Source organism: Benincasa hispida, chromosome 3 (assembly GCF_009727055.1).
Source record: "Benincasa hispida cultivar B227 chromosome 3, ASM972705v1, whole genome shotgun sequence".
NCBI classification, from domain to species: domain Eukaryota; kingdom Viridiplantae; phylum Streptophyta; class Magnoliopsida; order Cucurbitales; family Cucurbitaceae; genus Benincasa; species Benincasa hispida.
Window position 1 is genome coordinate 29,953,075 of NC_052351.1, and position 12,678 is coordinate 29,965,752.

The 12,678-nt window shown below is 26.7% G+C and overlaps 1 protein-coding gene across 1 annotated transcript; it reads right to left on the reverse strand.

Annotated features, from left to right (window-relative positions):
• Positions 1-8,555: 8,555 nt before the first annotated feature.
• Positions 8,556-11,498, reverse strand: LOC120074365 (probable WRKY transcription factor 13). The gene is made up of 3 exons (XM_039027461.1): positions 11,076-11,498; positions 10,352-10,600; positions 8,556-8,908 (listed from the first exon to the last, which is right to left on the reverse strand). Exons 1-3 carry the CDS (start codon positions 11,369-11,371, stop codon positions 8,722-8,724), a joined length of 732 nt encoding a protein of 243 aa, XP_038883389.1. The 5' UTR covers positions 11,372-11,498; the 3' UTR covers positions 8,556-8,721.
• Positions 11,499-12,678: the final 1,180 nt, after the last annotated feature.

Below are 12,678 nucleotides of genomic sequence, written 5' to 3' on the forward strand. Positions count from 1 at the left end.
ATTGATATTAGTAAAGTTATTTTCCTAGACATACTACCTCCCAGACGTATGTGATTTACACCAAACTGGATTACCAATCTTTGGTGTTATTTTATCTATTCTGCATATTTGATAATAGTCCAGTGGAATGCTATAACATTGGTCGTAACATTGTTAACTTGCAATAGATACCTCCTTATCGTTTCCTTAGCTACACATCAAATTAGTGTATTATCTCCAATTCTAAACTGGATTACAATTAATTTTAAAGTACAGAATTATAGATACTATTTCAATATACTTAAATTTGTAGCTAATAAAAATATTGTTTAAAAAAAAAAAAAGAGTTCTCTACGTTCACACTCTACCTTTGCAAACAATTGCTGGTACAAATATAAGGGATAAAGCTACGAAATTTAAATTATTTTATATTTTTTAAAAAGAAAAAAAAATGCTTTGGTTTTTTTATGCCGTCATATTTTTTTTTTCCAAAAAAGAAAAGGTTACTTATTATTACATACACTCAAGAACTTTGGAACTTTGGAAGCTTGAATATTATGTCATTTCAATTGTGAAAAAAAACATTTTTATAATATACATTTATCTACACAAATATAATAAAAAAGGGCAGAACAATATTTCAAAGCAAAGGCGAATATATATGGGTATTCCTTGTGAGTCTATCACCAATGAACATTAACTATCTTTTCAAAATAATAACAATAATAATATATATTAAGTGAGTTTTGTCCCATAATAATTAGTATTAAAGATTGAAGGTTTGATCTTTCATCACTGCAATAATAATAATAATAATAATAATAAATATTTCGTTTAACCTATACAATGAAAAGTAAAAAGATAAAGTTGAGATAAACACGTGCCCTTAACTTTTATACAGATCCATCAATGTTACATATTCAATGTTGTGCTCCCTTTCCAAATTAAATTGTAATAATAATAGTTTAATAGGAAAAAAAAGAGAATTAAAAATATTAAGAAATGCAAATTGTAATTAAATATAAAAAATAAGAAATAGGGAAGTAAGGAGAAGGTTATATTGTTTATTAAAAAAGGTTGAAATGAAGGATTAGGTTTGAAGGGACGAAGAGAGTGTACGGGCGCGAGACAACGAGTTTTTGGTATGAGCGATTTTTGTCTGCCTGTTTCTGTTGCCTTTTGACCGTCGCCAAAACTTTGGTACCATACTCTGCAATCTCCAGTATTGCACCAATTTTTATTTATTAATTTTCGAACCCTCTCTCTTTACAATTAATTTTTTTTTAAAAAAAAAAAACCCTCATAAATCAAGAAATATTAAAAATTTTAGGATAAAACATCTTTTCGTCTATAGATTTGACGGTAGTTTGTATTTGATCTTTTTGTCCTTAAGTTTTGAGTTTTGTTTCAACTTAATCCCTAAGTTTCAACATGTTTTAATTTTATCCTTTGTAATTTAAGTTTTGTTTTAATTTGGTCCCTATGTTCCAATATTTTACATTTTTAACCTAAATTTTTCATTAAAAATTCATCTTGAATCATTGACTTCAATTTCTATTAATTAATTAAAACTAATTATGAAGTGAAATGACAAAAAATAGTAAACTTAATTAATTATAATTCTTTTAATTGATCATTAATTTATTAACATAAAATAATTCTAAAGACGAAAAATGAGAATTTAGTAAATAATTTGGGTTTAAAAAATGTACATTTTGTAACATATTGATCAAATTGAAACAAAACTCAAATGTCAATGATAAAATTGAAACATTTTGAAATTTAGGGACTGAATTGAAACCAAACTCAAACTTTAAGGACTAAATGTGTAACATTTTGAAATCTAGAGACTAAATAGAAACTAAGCTCAAAATCTAAGGACCATTCTTTTTTTAATACAATTGTGAGCAGGGAGGCTCGAACTATAATCTTCTTAATTATTGACACACTCGTATATCAATTGAACTATGCTTGAATTGGCTAATTAAATAAATTTAAGTTTTTACAATTGTGTCTATTTTGATTTGACTATCAAAATATGTTAAATATTGAGAAATTTAAATAATTATAATTATTTTAAATAAACTACTAGAGATTAATATTAAAAAAGAAAAGTGAGTATTTTAGTAAAAAAATAATGATAATAAAAAAAAAACTTCGATAAGTATAATACGTATTGCAAATTTATTAACTATGTGTTAGGCGTTGGCAAGGTATTGGTGTGAGCGAGACAAGGCTAGAATTTCAAGGCCCAAAATTGAAAAATATGTATAATATATATGTATATATATTTTTTTTATACATATTAAAAAAACAATATTTTATATGATAAGAAGAAATTTTTGGCGTTGAAGGACCTTGAAATTAGGGTTTTGAACGTGCGGGTCACGAGGTACCACGTGGTAGGCCTGAAGTGGCGGTGGGCCCCACCACGGGTATGTTTTATTTTGTTTAAAATTTGTGATTTTAATATCTTTGGTTGGTTTACGAGGCAGACTCGACTTTTTACGTGCATTAAACTTTTAATGAATATTAATTACATATTACTAAAATTAAAATAATACTAAGTTGAACAATTTATTTATTTATTTATTTTTGGAATTATGTGACGAAAAATACTTAAATAATTCCACAAGATTAGCTTCATCGACGTTGAAATTAGTAGACCTCACGTGCATTACTTTTTTTTTTTCTTTAGTGTTTAATGTTATTTCTTTTTGTCTTGTTTTTACTTTTTTTATTAAGCATTAATTAATTATTTATGGTGGGTAATTTATCTTAATTCTTAATTTTGTTATTACTTTACACGTACTTCGATCATTACTGACCCTGTTTTCCTTTGGTAAACATCATTAGAAAGTTGTTGGGTGATGTCTCTTTTTTTTTTCCATATTTATTTATAATCATATTATTAAATTTCTATCTATATGACAATATTTGAAGGGATATTTTTACATTTCTATGGATTTGACTTCAAGTACATGAAGAGTGAATTAATATTGTACTTGAAGAGTGAATTAATATTTTTATTGTACCGTAAAAAATTACAAAAAAACATAAAAAAAAAATAAACAACAAAATATCACTAATGTAAATATAATTTAAACAATAGACATCTTTAATTTATTTAAAAATTAAAAAATATTTATTTACTAATTTAAATTTAATGTTTGAATTTATTTTTTATAATATTTTTATAAATATCCATCGTAATCAATATTTTATTGATATTGCCATTAAAATTTCTGTAAAATTAAAACTTTAATATTTCCTTCAACATCTACATTTAAACCTTGTTTATAACCTCATAAAAATTCTATTTATATTTATATTTTTACATTCCTTGCATAAATATTTGAATTCCTCATCCAATTTTAAAAAATAAAATATATTTATAATTTTTTTTTTAATTTTCAAATTTTACTTTAAAACCACAACTTACAATAGGATAAAGAAATAAAGAAACTCAATTAATAGGATGATTTTTTTTATAAAAATATTGTATGATCAAGCAGTTTATTCTCAAAACCTATGCAAATTGCTTCTATTTCCAAATAAAAATAATAAGATTGTGAAGTATAGACTTATTTAATGTGTGTTAATATAGAATTTTTTTAGTTGTAGGCAACATGGTTGGGGATAGCAAAGGTACGTCCTTTTGGTACCAAAATTGGGTGAAAGCATTTAAACCAAAATTCAATGCATAGTGAGGTTGATGTTCGACTTAGGTATCTTTATTAATTCAAGAAAACCTTAGGTACCTTTATCAATTCAAGGGAAAAAAAAAAAAAAGAACTAACCACATATAAAGACAATTTTTTTTTTTATATGTCTACGTAAAATTGCAAGTTTGTTTAAAGTTAAAATAATAAATCGACTTTTGTTTATGGTGAAAAAAATACACACACTGATAATTTAATTTAACAGTTGTTTAATCTTTTCTATGCATCTCAAATAATTTTTTTTATTTCTAATTTTAGATAAAATTAAAATCAAGATTCTTTTAATGATCAAAATCAATAATTACATCCTTTGGTAATATGGACTAAACATTTTTTTTTCCTAGTTTGGAGCTCAACTTCCATCTCTTGGATATATTAAGAAGGAATGTAGTGTTACTTTTCTTTTTCCTTCATGTTAAAGAGTTGAACACTCGCTTTTTCTGCATTGACAAAAAATTAAACAATAAAAGCAGTTGACAATTTCCTAAACAAATTGATCGGATTATCACGTAGGATCAAGGTCCATGTCTACTAGTTTGTTAGGATACCTGAGTTGCATACATCACTATACTTCTACGTAACACCTATGGTGATGATAATCGACAATCAAATCTCCAACTTTAAGAAAGAACTGATAGTATATTGTAGTATTGGACTCGAACAATATAAATTAATGGATATACTATCAAGAGAGTTGAGAAGTTGAGAGAGGAATTAAAACATTGGGCCTCCATTTAGAAATTTGAAAAATTCTCCATTTAGGGTTGGAATAGAAAGGGAACCCCACATTGATTTATTACCACCTTCCCTTCTCATTTGTCTTCTCTGAAACCGAAACTGACCTTCCATTGATTTGTAAAGCAATCTCTTTTCACAACCCCTTGTCTTCAACCTCTACATTTGGACCCCCACCCCCATACCATAATAAAACCACTTTTCTTGTTTTTTTTTTTTTCCTCCCATTTCTTTTTTTGAACTTTTAGTTTGTTTTAACTTTTATATTTTACTTTTATAAAGTTGAATTTTAAACTTGAAAACTTTATTGCTTGATATGAATTTGAAAAATTAATACTTTGTTTGGTAACTATTTGGTTTTTTTATTTTTTTATTTTTAAAATCAAGTTTAGACATTACTTACATCTCTAAATTTCTTCGTTTATTGTCTACTTTTTACTAATGGTTAAAAAACTATGTCAAATTTAGAAAAAAAAAAAAAAAAAAAAAAAAAAAAAACAGTTTTTAAAAACTTATTTTATTTGATTAATAATTCAACCATTGTACTTAAAAAAAAATCAAATCTTTAGAAGGGAGAAATGATGAGTTATTAGATATTAAGTTCAAAGTTGAACTAGAATATAGTTCACAATATTCTAAATGTTTTTTATTGTGGATTTTTTTAATTAAGAAAATTTGTAGTCTAAAATCATATTAGATATTTTATATTTTGTTCTTCCTAACATGTAGGCATGCATGTGTTATGTCTATTTGATTAATGGTCTTCAATAATTGCTGCAAAATCCATTGATTTTTTTTCCCCTTTTTTCTAAAACAAAACCTACATAATGCTATTTGGGTTAAAAGCTCAAGTTACAAACCATAATGGAGGAGCCCAGTCTCTCTCAAGCAGCCTATAGCTCAGATGGGCCCCATATTCAAACTACAGAGCGGCTCAATAAAATATAGCCCAGCCCGATAAAGGAAACAGGGCCTTTTCTTGGACTATAAAGCCCAAAATATGTAATTTAGGGCCGATAGTATTTTGGACCGTGTCAAAATATTGGGCCTAAATAACCTAAAGAAATAGGGTGGTTGCAAATGGATACTACTCGGCTAACAATTAAGTGTGTAACAACATTTTCAAAGATTTATAAATATTACAAAATGGACTTTGAGAGCTGAATCTCAATTTTATTATATTTACAATATTTTTTATATTATACTATATCTACTAATACTTTGGATTTGATTATTATATTTGCAACTACTCTTTATATTCAAAATGCGCAAATGGTATAATCTTACATAAATATTTTTATATTATATTTATTTCAAAATTATGTGTAGGAGCTCCTTTAAATCCAAATAATTAATTCAAAACGAAAAGGTTACTTACATGACAAATGTCAAGTTTTCCACGGTTTTTAAATGAGAGTACAATTCAATTACCCAAGAGTTAGTAATAATCATAATCAACAATTTTGTTGGAAAGCCATCTCGATTTTTTATATAAATAATGTGATTTAAATAATTAATTATAAAAATAGAATTGAGAGGAAACTATTCCCAAAAATCATATTACTAAATTGTGGACGAATACACGAGTTCAATAAATAGCAGACATAGTATACGATTTACCCTTAAATTGTGGATATGATAAATCATGGACCGGGTACATGAGTTACTTACATAGATAATATATTTGACGTCATATCTTAGGAATTCCTTGGTTCAGGCTGAAGAAGCAATGCTATTAGCACATAGATGCGATATGTGCACCAAGAAAATCGTGTAAATAGTCCATGACTTGTCAGCATATTCCTACTTGATATTGAAAGTTTTTATATTTTCAAATATTAAATAAAATTATCACAATAATGGTCTAATAAATTTTCGATAAAAAATGAAATAAAAAATTTAACTAAATATGAATTTAGCCCATAATAAATATCTAAATTAATTGCTTTAAATGAATTTAGTCAATTAAAAAGAAAAAAATAACCTAATAAAAGGAGGAATAGTACTAAAAAAAATGAGAAATATATGAAAAATCAATTAAATCTTAAAGTCTAGCTTGAAATTTTTCCACAAATGTGTTTTTTTTCTTAAATAAAAAATCAATTACCTTAAATGAATTTAATCGATTAGAAAGAAAAAAACATGCCTAATAAATTTGAAATTTTTTCACAAATATGATTTTTTTAAAAAAAAAAAATGTACAAAAATGGTTGGAAACGATAAATCACCATATCTTATACATTACTGTCCTTATAAATTTCATATAAAAAAAATCTATTAATTAAGAAAATTCGTGTACCGAGTACACGATTTAGGGTTACACATTTTTTTTCTTTACTAGAGACACACGGATGCTGGAGGATTGAAACTTGTGTACCACGTACACGAGTTTCAACTATGTTATTTTTATCAATAATTTGTATTTCTACCTTAAATCTGAAATTTCATTTTATATTTACATTATTTTTAAAAATAATTTTGGAACTATCTAAATATATCGTTTTTTTCCCCAAAAAAACTCCATTATTTAGGAACTTTAAACCCATGGATAGAATCTTTGTTGCTTTTAAACTCATGAATATGTTGAAGGATAAGTATCAAACAAAGAATGATCTACAAAAAGAATTACCAACTAAAAAATTGGAGCCAATGATATAGCAAATGGTTTCAAACCAGCTGCGTGGAATATGAAAATAGCATTTAAAAACATAAGATCTGACATTCAACTTTTAGTTTATTTTAAATGATTAAAAATACATTTTAAAGTTAAATTTAAACATAACAAAAAATATATATATATTTTTGAGATGCCTACAACAAACTTAAAATTTATAATGTCAAAAAAATGAGAAAAGTAAAACAATTGGTGAAAAGTAAAGATGTTCAAATAACTCGACAACCCGAACAATTTGGACTACCCAATCCAAAATATAAGAGTTGGGTTAGGTTAGTTTTGTAGTATATTTTATTTATATATATATAATTCGGGTTGGGTTGGATCAACCCAAATTTTTTTAGGCAAACCATGACTCAACCCAACCCAACAAAAATAGAACAAATTTAACCCAACCCAATCCGAACAATCCGGATTACCCAACCCAAAATATAAGAGTTGGGTTGGGTTAAATTTTTTCTATTTTTGTTGGGTCGGATTGGGTCATGGGTTGTCTAAAAACAATTTGAGTTGACACAACCCAACCCGAATTATATATATATAAATAAAATATGCTATATATATTTTTTTTTGTTTAAATTTGATTACTTTGTATTGATTAATTTGTGAATTTTAAATATTTTTATTTTAAAATTGTTATGATATTTGTCTTTATTTGAAGTTTGCAATAAATATCTTAGATATAATTGATATTTAGCATTTGAATTTTATGAGATTTTAGTTATTAGTCATGTCTTGTATATAAATTTACATATTTTTAATTAAAAAGAAAAAATAAATAAATTATAACCCGACAACCCAACTCAATTTAACTCAAATTTTAAGAGTTGGGTTCAAGACTTTATTTGGGTTCTTTGGGTTGATCCAAAAAACACCCTCAATCCAACCCAACCTATATACACCCCTAATGAAAAGTTTAGATGGAAAATTACGTTTGTTTCCTCATAATTTTTGAATTCTTATTTAGTCAACTTTCCAAGAAAAAGAATATATTTCTTTTACTTACATAGTTTTCAAGACTTGATAAATATAGAATTAGTTTAAAAAAATTATTTTTTAAAATTTTCATTTTTATTTAAACTCTTTTGGATAAAATCTAGTTAAAATACACTTCAAAAACTATTTTAGATGATTTTTAAAATGACTTATTTTCAAAATTAATCATCTAAAAAGTTAATCTAAACACATCCTTAATTTTTTTTTTCTTTTCGCCATTACAATATTTTTTTTCTGCATGCCTTTAACATCCTCACTGCATAAAAACATCCATTCTACTCATAATATCATATTCTTAAAATTAAAATTAAAATTTTTTAAAGCAAAAAGATGTCCATCAAAATGGCCATGAAATTGAGGCTAAACTTAGAGAAAGGGGAAGCAAAAGCATGCAGATATATGCCCTAGCAAAGAATGGGCATCGACGTAATAATTCAAAATTTCCAAAGCTCTAACTCATATCATTCAAACAGTAATATGTATTATTATTCTTTGTTTCCTACCTAATGACCCTCATTTGAAAGCTTAATTTACAAGGAAACTTAATTATAAAGTTGAAACATATATTATTGATGTAATTGTATTATATAAAACCAAAGCATATTATATATTATTCTAGCAGAAGAAATTGGTGAGATGGGAGGAGGGTAAGTGACACATAATGGAGTCTTCTACATTATGATCTGAAGGTGAATGAGCATGTCTTCCTTCATATGTTGTTATCACCATTCTTGGATCGTCTGCTAATCTTTCTACTCTTTTCTTTACCTTGCAATTCTCTTCTGTGCAACGATAGTAACTCCTGCATATCTCTACTTTTGTCAACGTCTATAAATATAGGTTAAATTAACTTTGAAATTTGTTTCATAGAATATCAAACAATTTTAATATCAAAATCCAAGTTGAAATCGTAACAACAATCTTAATCTTTAATATCATATACAAGGGAGTGTTTGGGCCATTCGGTTGAGGTATGAAGTTTGAAGTTAATATGTTGGAGTTTAAAGTACAACGTTGCATGATGGAGTTTATCAATAAATATGTAAGAGAAATACTTTGATGCAATTTGAGATGCATCTACCTATTGTGTAGCCCCGACCACATAAAATTAAATTTGTCATGTGACATTTTTTTTAAATAAAAAATCAATTTTTTTTTAATTTTTTATATATATCTCTTACTATGTATAAAAAAGAATGGCATGGAATTAGGTGCAATTTTGATTAAATCTAATCATCGCTCAATGTGCAAAATAGAGAAAGAGAGGAATATAAAGTTCATCGATAAAGGTGTAAATCAAGTTCAATAACAAACAATATTGAAATTTAGTTATTTAACAAAGTTCAAGAATTAAAATGAAATTAGTGAGAGTTTGAAGGACATAATTGAAATCAACCTTCTGAATCTCAAAGTTCAATTTTTTTTGTTGGTATAATTTAACCCAAAAAAGGGGGGGAAACCAAGAGAGATGCTCTATTTTCTAGAAAATATCCACATTGTGTATTTCCTAATTTCTCCTAGCAAACATTAATTGACATTTTCAATTCTTTTAGGTATGAGAATATGTGCTCTATACAATGGGCCTAGATCTCGACAATACACAAAGAAACAAAACATATAATGAATTTTCTAAATTACTATCATTAATGAATTCATTGTTTTCAAATTGATAATAATTTTAAATCCGGCTAATATGATTTGGCTAGACTAAATTTTGAGATCATATCAATAATATATATATAAATTCACACCTTATACATTACTAGAAGAAAAATTTGTGATCATGACATATTTATCAACTAAAATATGACCCACTGAGTTATATAAATCAATACAAATAAACAAATATATATATATATGTAATATAGGGTTTAGTAGTAGTATATATAGGAGCAAAGAATATCAATGACACAATAATAATGAGCTAGCTCTCCTTCTGCATACAATCCTTTGACAAGATAACAAAAGATCTCCCTTATTCCCATTTAACATGACATGATGATGATGATGATGATTATTTCAAATTTTTTGAAATAATCCAAAATGGTAATAATGAAGTTTTGTTTTAGCAATTATTTCAAAATTATACTTAGACACACTCTCAAAATAAGTACTTTTATTTAAATAAATATAACAATCCATGCCCATGCATACTCTAAAACTAAAAACACCAAAATCATCATTATATTTCATAACAGCCATGGAAAAGAAATAGTGAAAAGTGAAAGGACAAAAATGAAATTACCTTGGATGGAGGGTGTTCTTGACAATTTTTTGGCCATACTTTCTCCATTTGTAACCATCGTCAAGAACATCCACATCCGTCATGGTTTTGAAGCTGAATCTCGGCTCTCTCACTTTCTTTCTTCCTTTTATCCTCTTCATCTTCAACGTCGAAATCCTCAACTGAGGCTTTCGATCGTCGTTGTCATCGCCGTCACCACCATAATTTCCAATCCCATTTCTCCCTCTCATGAAACTCTCCATTTCATCCCTATTTAAAAAAGTTGTTAACAAATTGATTACCTTTCACGTTGAAAAGATTAATTGACCGCACAATTTCTAATATATATCTAAAAACTCAAATGGGTATTTCACACCAATTTTTTAAATAATTTTAAAATAGTTAAAATCATTTTTTTTTTCGGTTCGAAATACATTTTTAATTATTCAAAATTAATTTAATATTTATTTAGATTTTGAAATTCACAAAAGTATTTTATCCAAACCTAAAAACGATAAATCTAAAAGAATTTTAAGATAGTAGGTAAAAACCTGGAATTCTGGCCAATGTATTTTTAAAACGATTAAAATTACTTTTTTTTATTCAATTTAATTGTGATGATACAAAAATCGAATCCCATAAAACAAATTAACATACGAGAGGAAGATGAAAGATATCAAAATGGAAAAAAAGAAAAAGGAAAAAAGAAACAAAAAAAAAAAGGGGAAACGACGTCGTAATTTACCAGAGAGAGGAAGGAGAGGGTGTGTTTTGAGAGGAAAGGAGATAGGAGGGAGTGGTAGTTGAGGGGCAAAACGGGAAAAGGGATTGTTGTTGATGTTGATGAGAGGAATATTGGTGAGTACTGAAGAAGAAGGGTTTTAAGGATTGTTGAACAAAGTTAATATTGTTGACGTTGTTGTTTTCCGGCCAAGAAATGAAATTGGTGCTTATAGCGGCGGCGTTGGCGGCGGCCGCCACTTGATCTGCTTGCAATAGACTCACCATTATCTCTTGAGCCTCCGACGCTGATGACCCCATTTCTCTCTCTCTCTCTCTTTCACAGAGGTGGAAGAAGAAACTTCATTAGATGATGGGGTTTTGACTGCCTCTTTTTATTCTTTCTTCTCTTTTAACTTTCAACTTCTCCCATGTTCTAGAGAGAGAAACTTGGCCAAATTCAAAGTATGAACCAACCATATATATAAATGAAAAAATATATTTATCTACGTCATCCAACACTTATATCCTATTAATTCCAAATTTCTTTTGAAATATTTTAATAACCTTTTTATGTGAATGATGAGAATGATAGATATTATATGTGATGTATCTAAATATTACAAAGAACAAATTTATTGATCCACTTTTTTTTTTACTTTTTTTTTTCTTTTAATGTGTATATGTACTTGAATAGTTTTTAAACACTTTTAAAATGTCTCATTTCTATAATTTCTAGAGATTAAAATTTAAATGCTTAATATATATAAATATCACAATCTCAACAAAATATATATAATCAGGTGGGGGTGGAGAATATAGTCTGCATCCTCGTTTAGCCAATAGAAAAAAAATCTTCCCCACTCCCTCTCCCATTTTTCATCTAATCGAGGACTCTCCATTCTGCTCAGGATAGGACTCTGACCCTATGAGTTAATTGGATATCTCCAATTACTAATTACACGATTAAGAGACTAAATTATTAGTTTTCTAAAAAATTTTTTTTTCATCCAACCTAAAATGAAGAACTAAATAATTCAAAATAGTATTTGAAGTTTTTTTTTTTAAATTATTTAAATACTCTAAAATGCTTTTTACTAATATTTTACACATATTTTCTATTTTAATAACTATTTTAAGATATTGATAGTACAAAATCTTGATTAATACAAAGTTTATCGATGTCATGACGATTAGATCATTGAATCAAACGAGTTGAGGCTTACATGAGTCTAGCCTTCAAACTTATGAGTCGTGGATTAGTTTGAGTGCATACGATATAGCAGTACTACCTACAAATTTTCTTTGAGTTAGGTTGAAGTTTATATCCATAAATTAAAATAATAAATAATTCAATAACGTGTAAAACAATAGATAAAAATGAATATATTTTCTAACTCTATCATTTTTAGACAATGATATTTGATAAGAAAAACTATGGCTGAAAAAGATAAAAACAAAAGGGAAAAGGACGAATGGTAAAAAGAAATATCTAATTATATATTATATTTATTTTATTTCCACCTTTAAATCTTTACATATTTTTTCTTAGGAAGATGTAAAGGCAACCCTTTTTTATTTTCTTAACTATTTTCTTTTTATTTAAATTAGTACTGTAGAAGCAAATA

Bases quoted from the DNA above. Each gene is read 5' to 3' on its own strand.
- LOC120074365 (XM_039027461.1), bottom strand. From the start codon at position 11,371: ATGGGGTCATCAGCGTCGGAGGCTCAAGAGATAATGGTGAGTCTATTG. The intron at 10,601-11,075 runs GTAAATTACGAC...TTTTTTAAATAG, and splicing joins CCCTCTCCTTCCTCTCTCTG to GGATGAAATGGAGAGTTTCA. The intron at 8,909-10,351 runs GTAATTTCATTT...AGAGATATGCAG, and splicing joins AAGAACACCCTCCATCCAAG to GAGTTACTATCGTTGCACAG.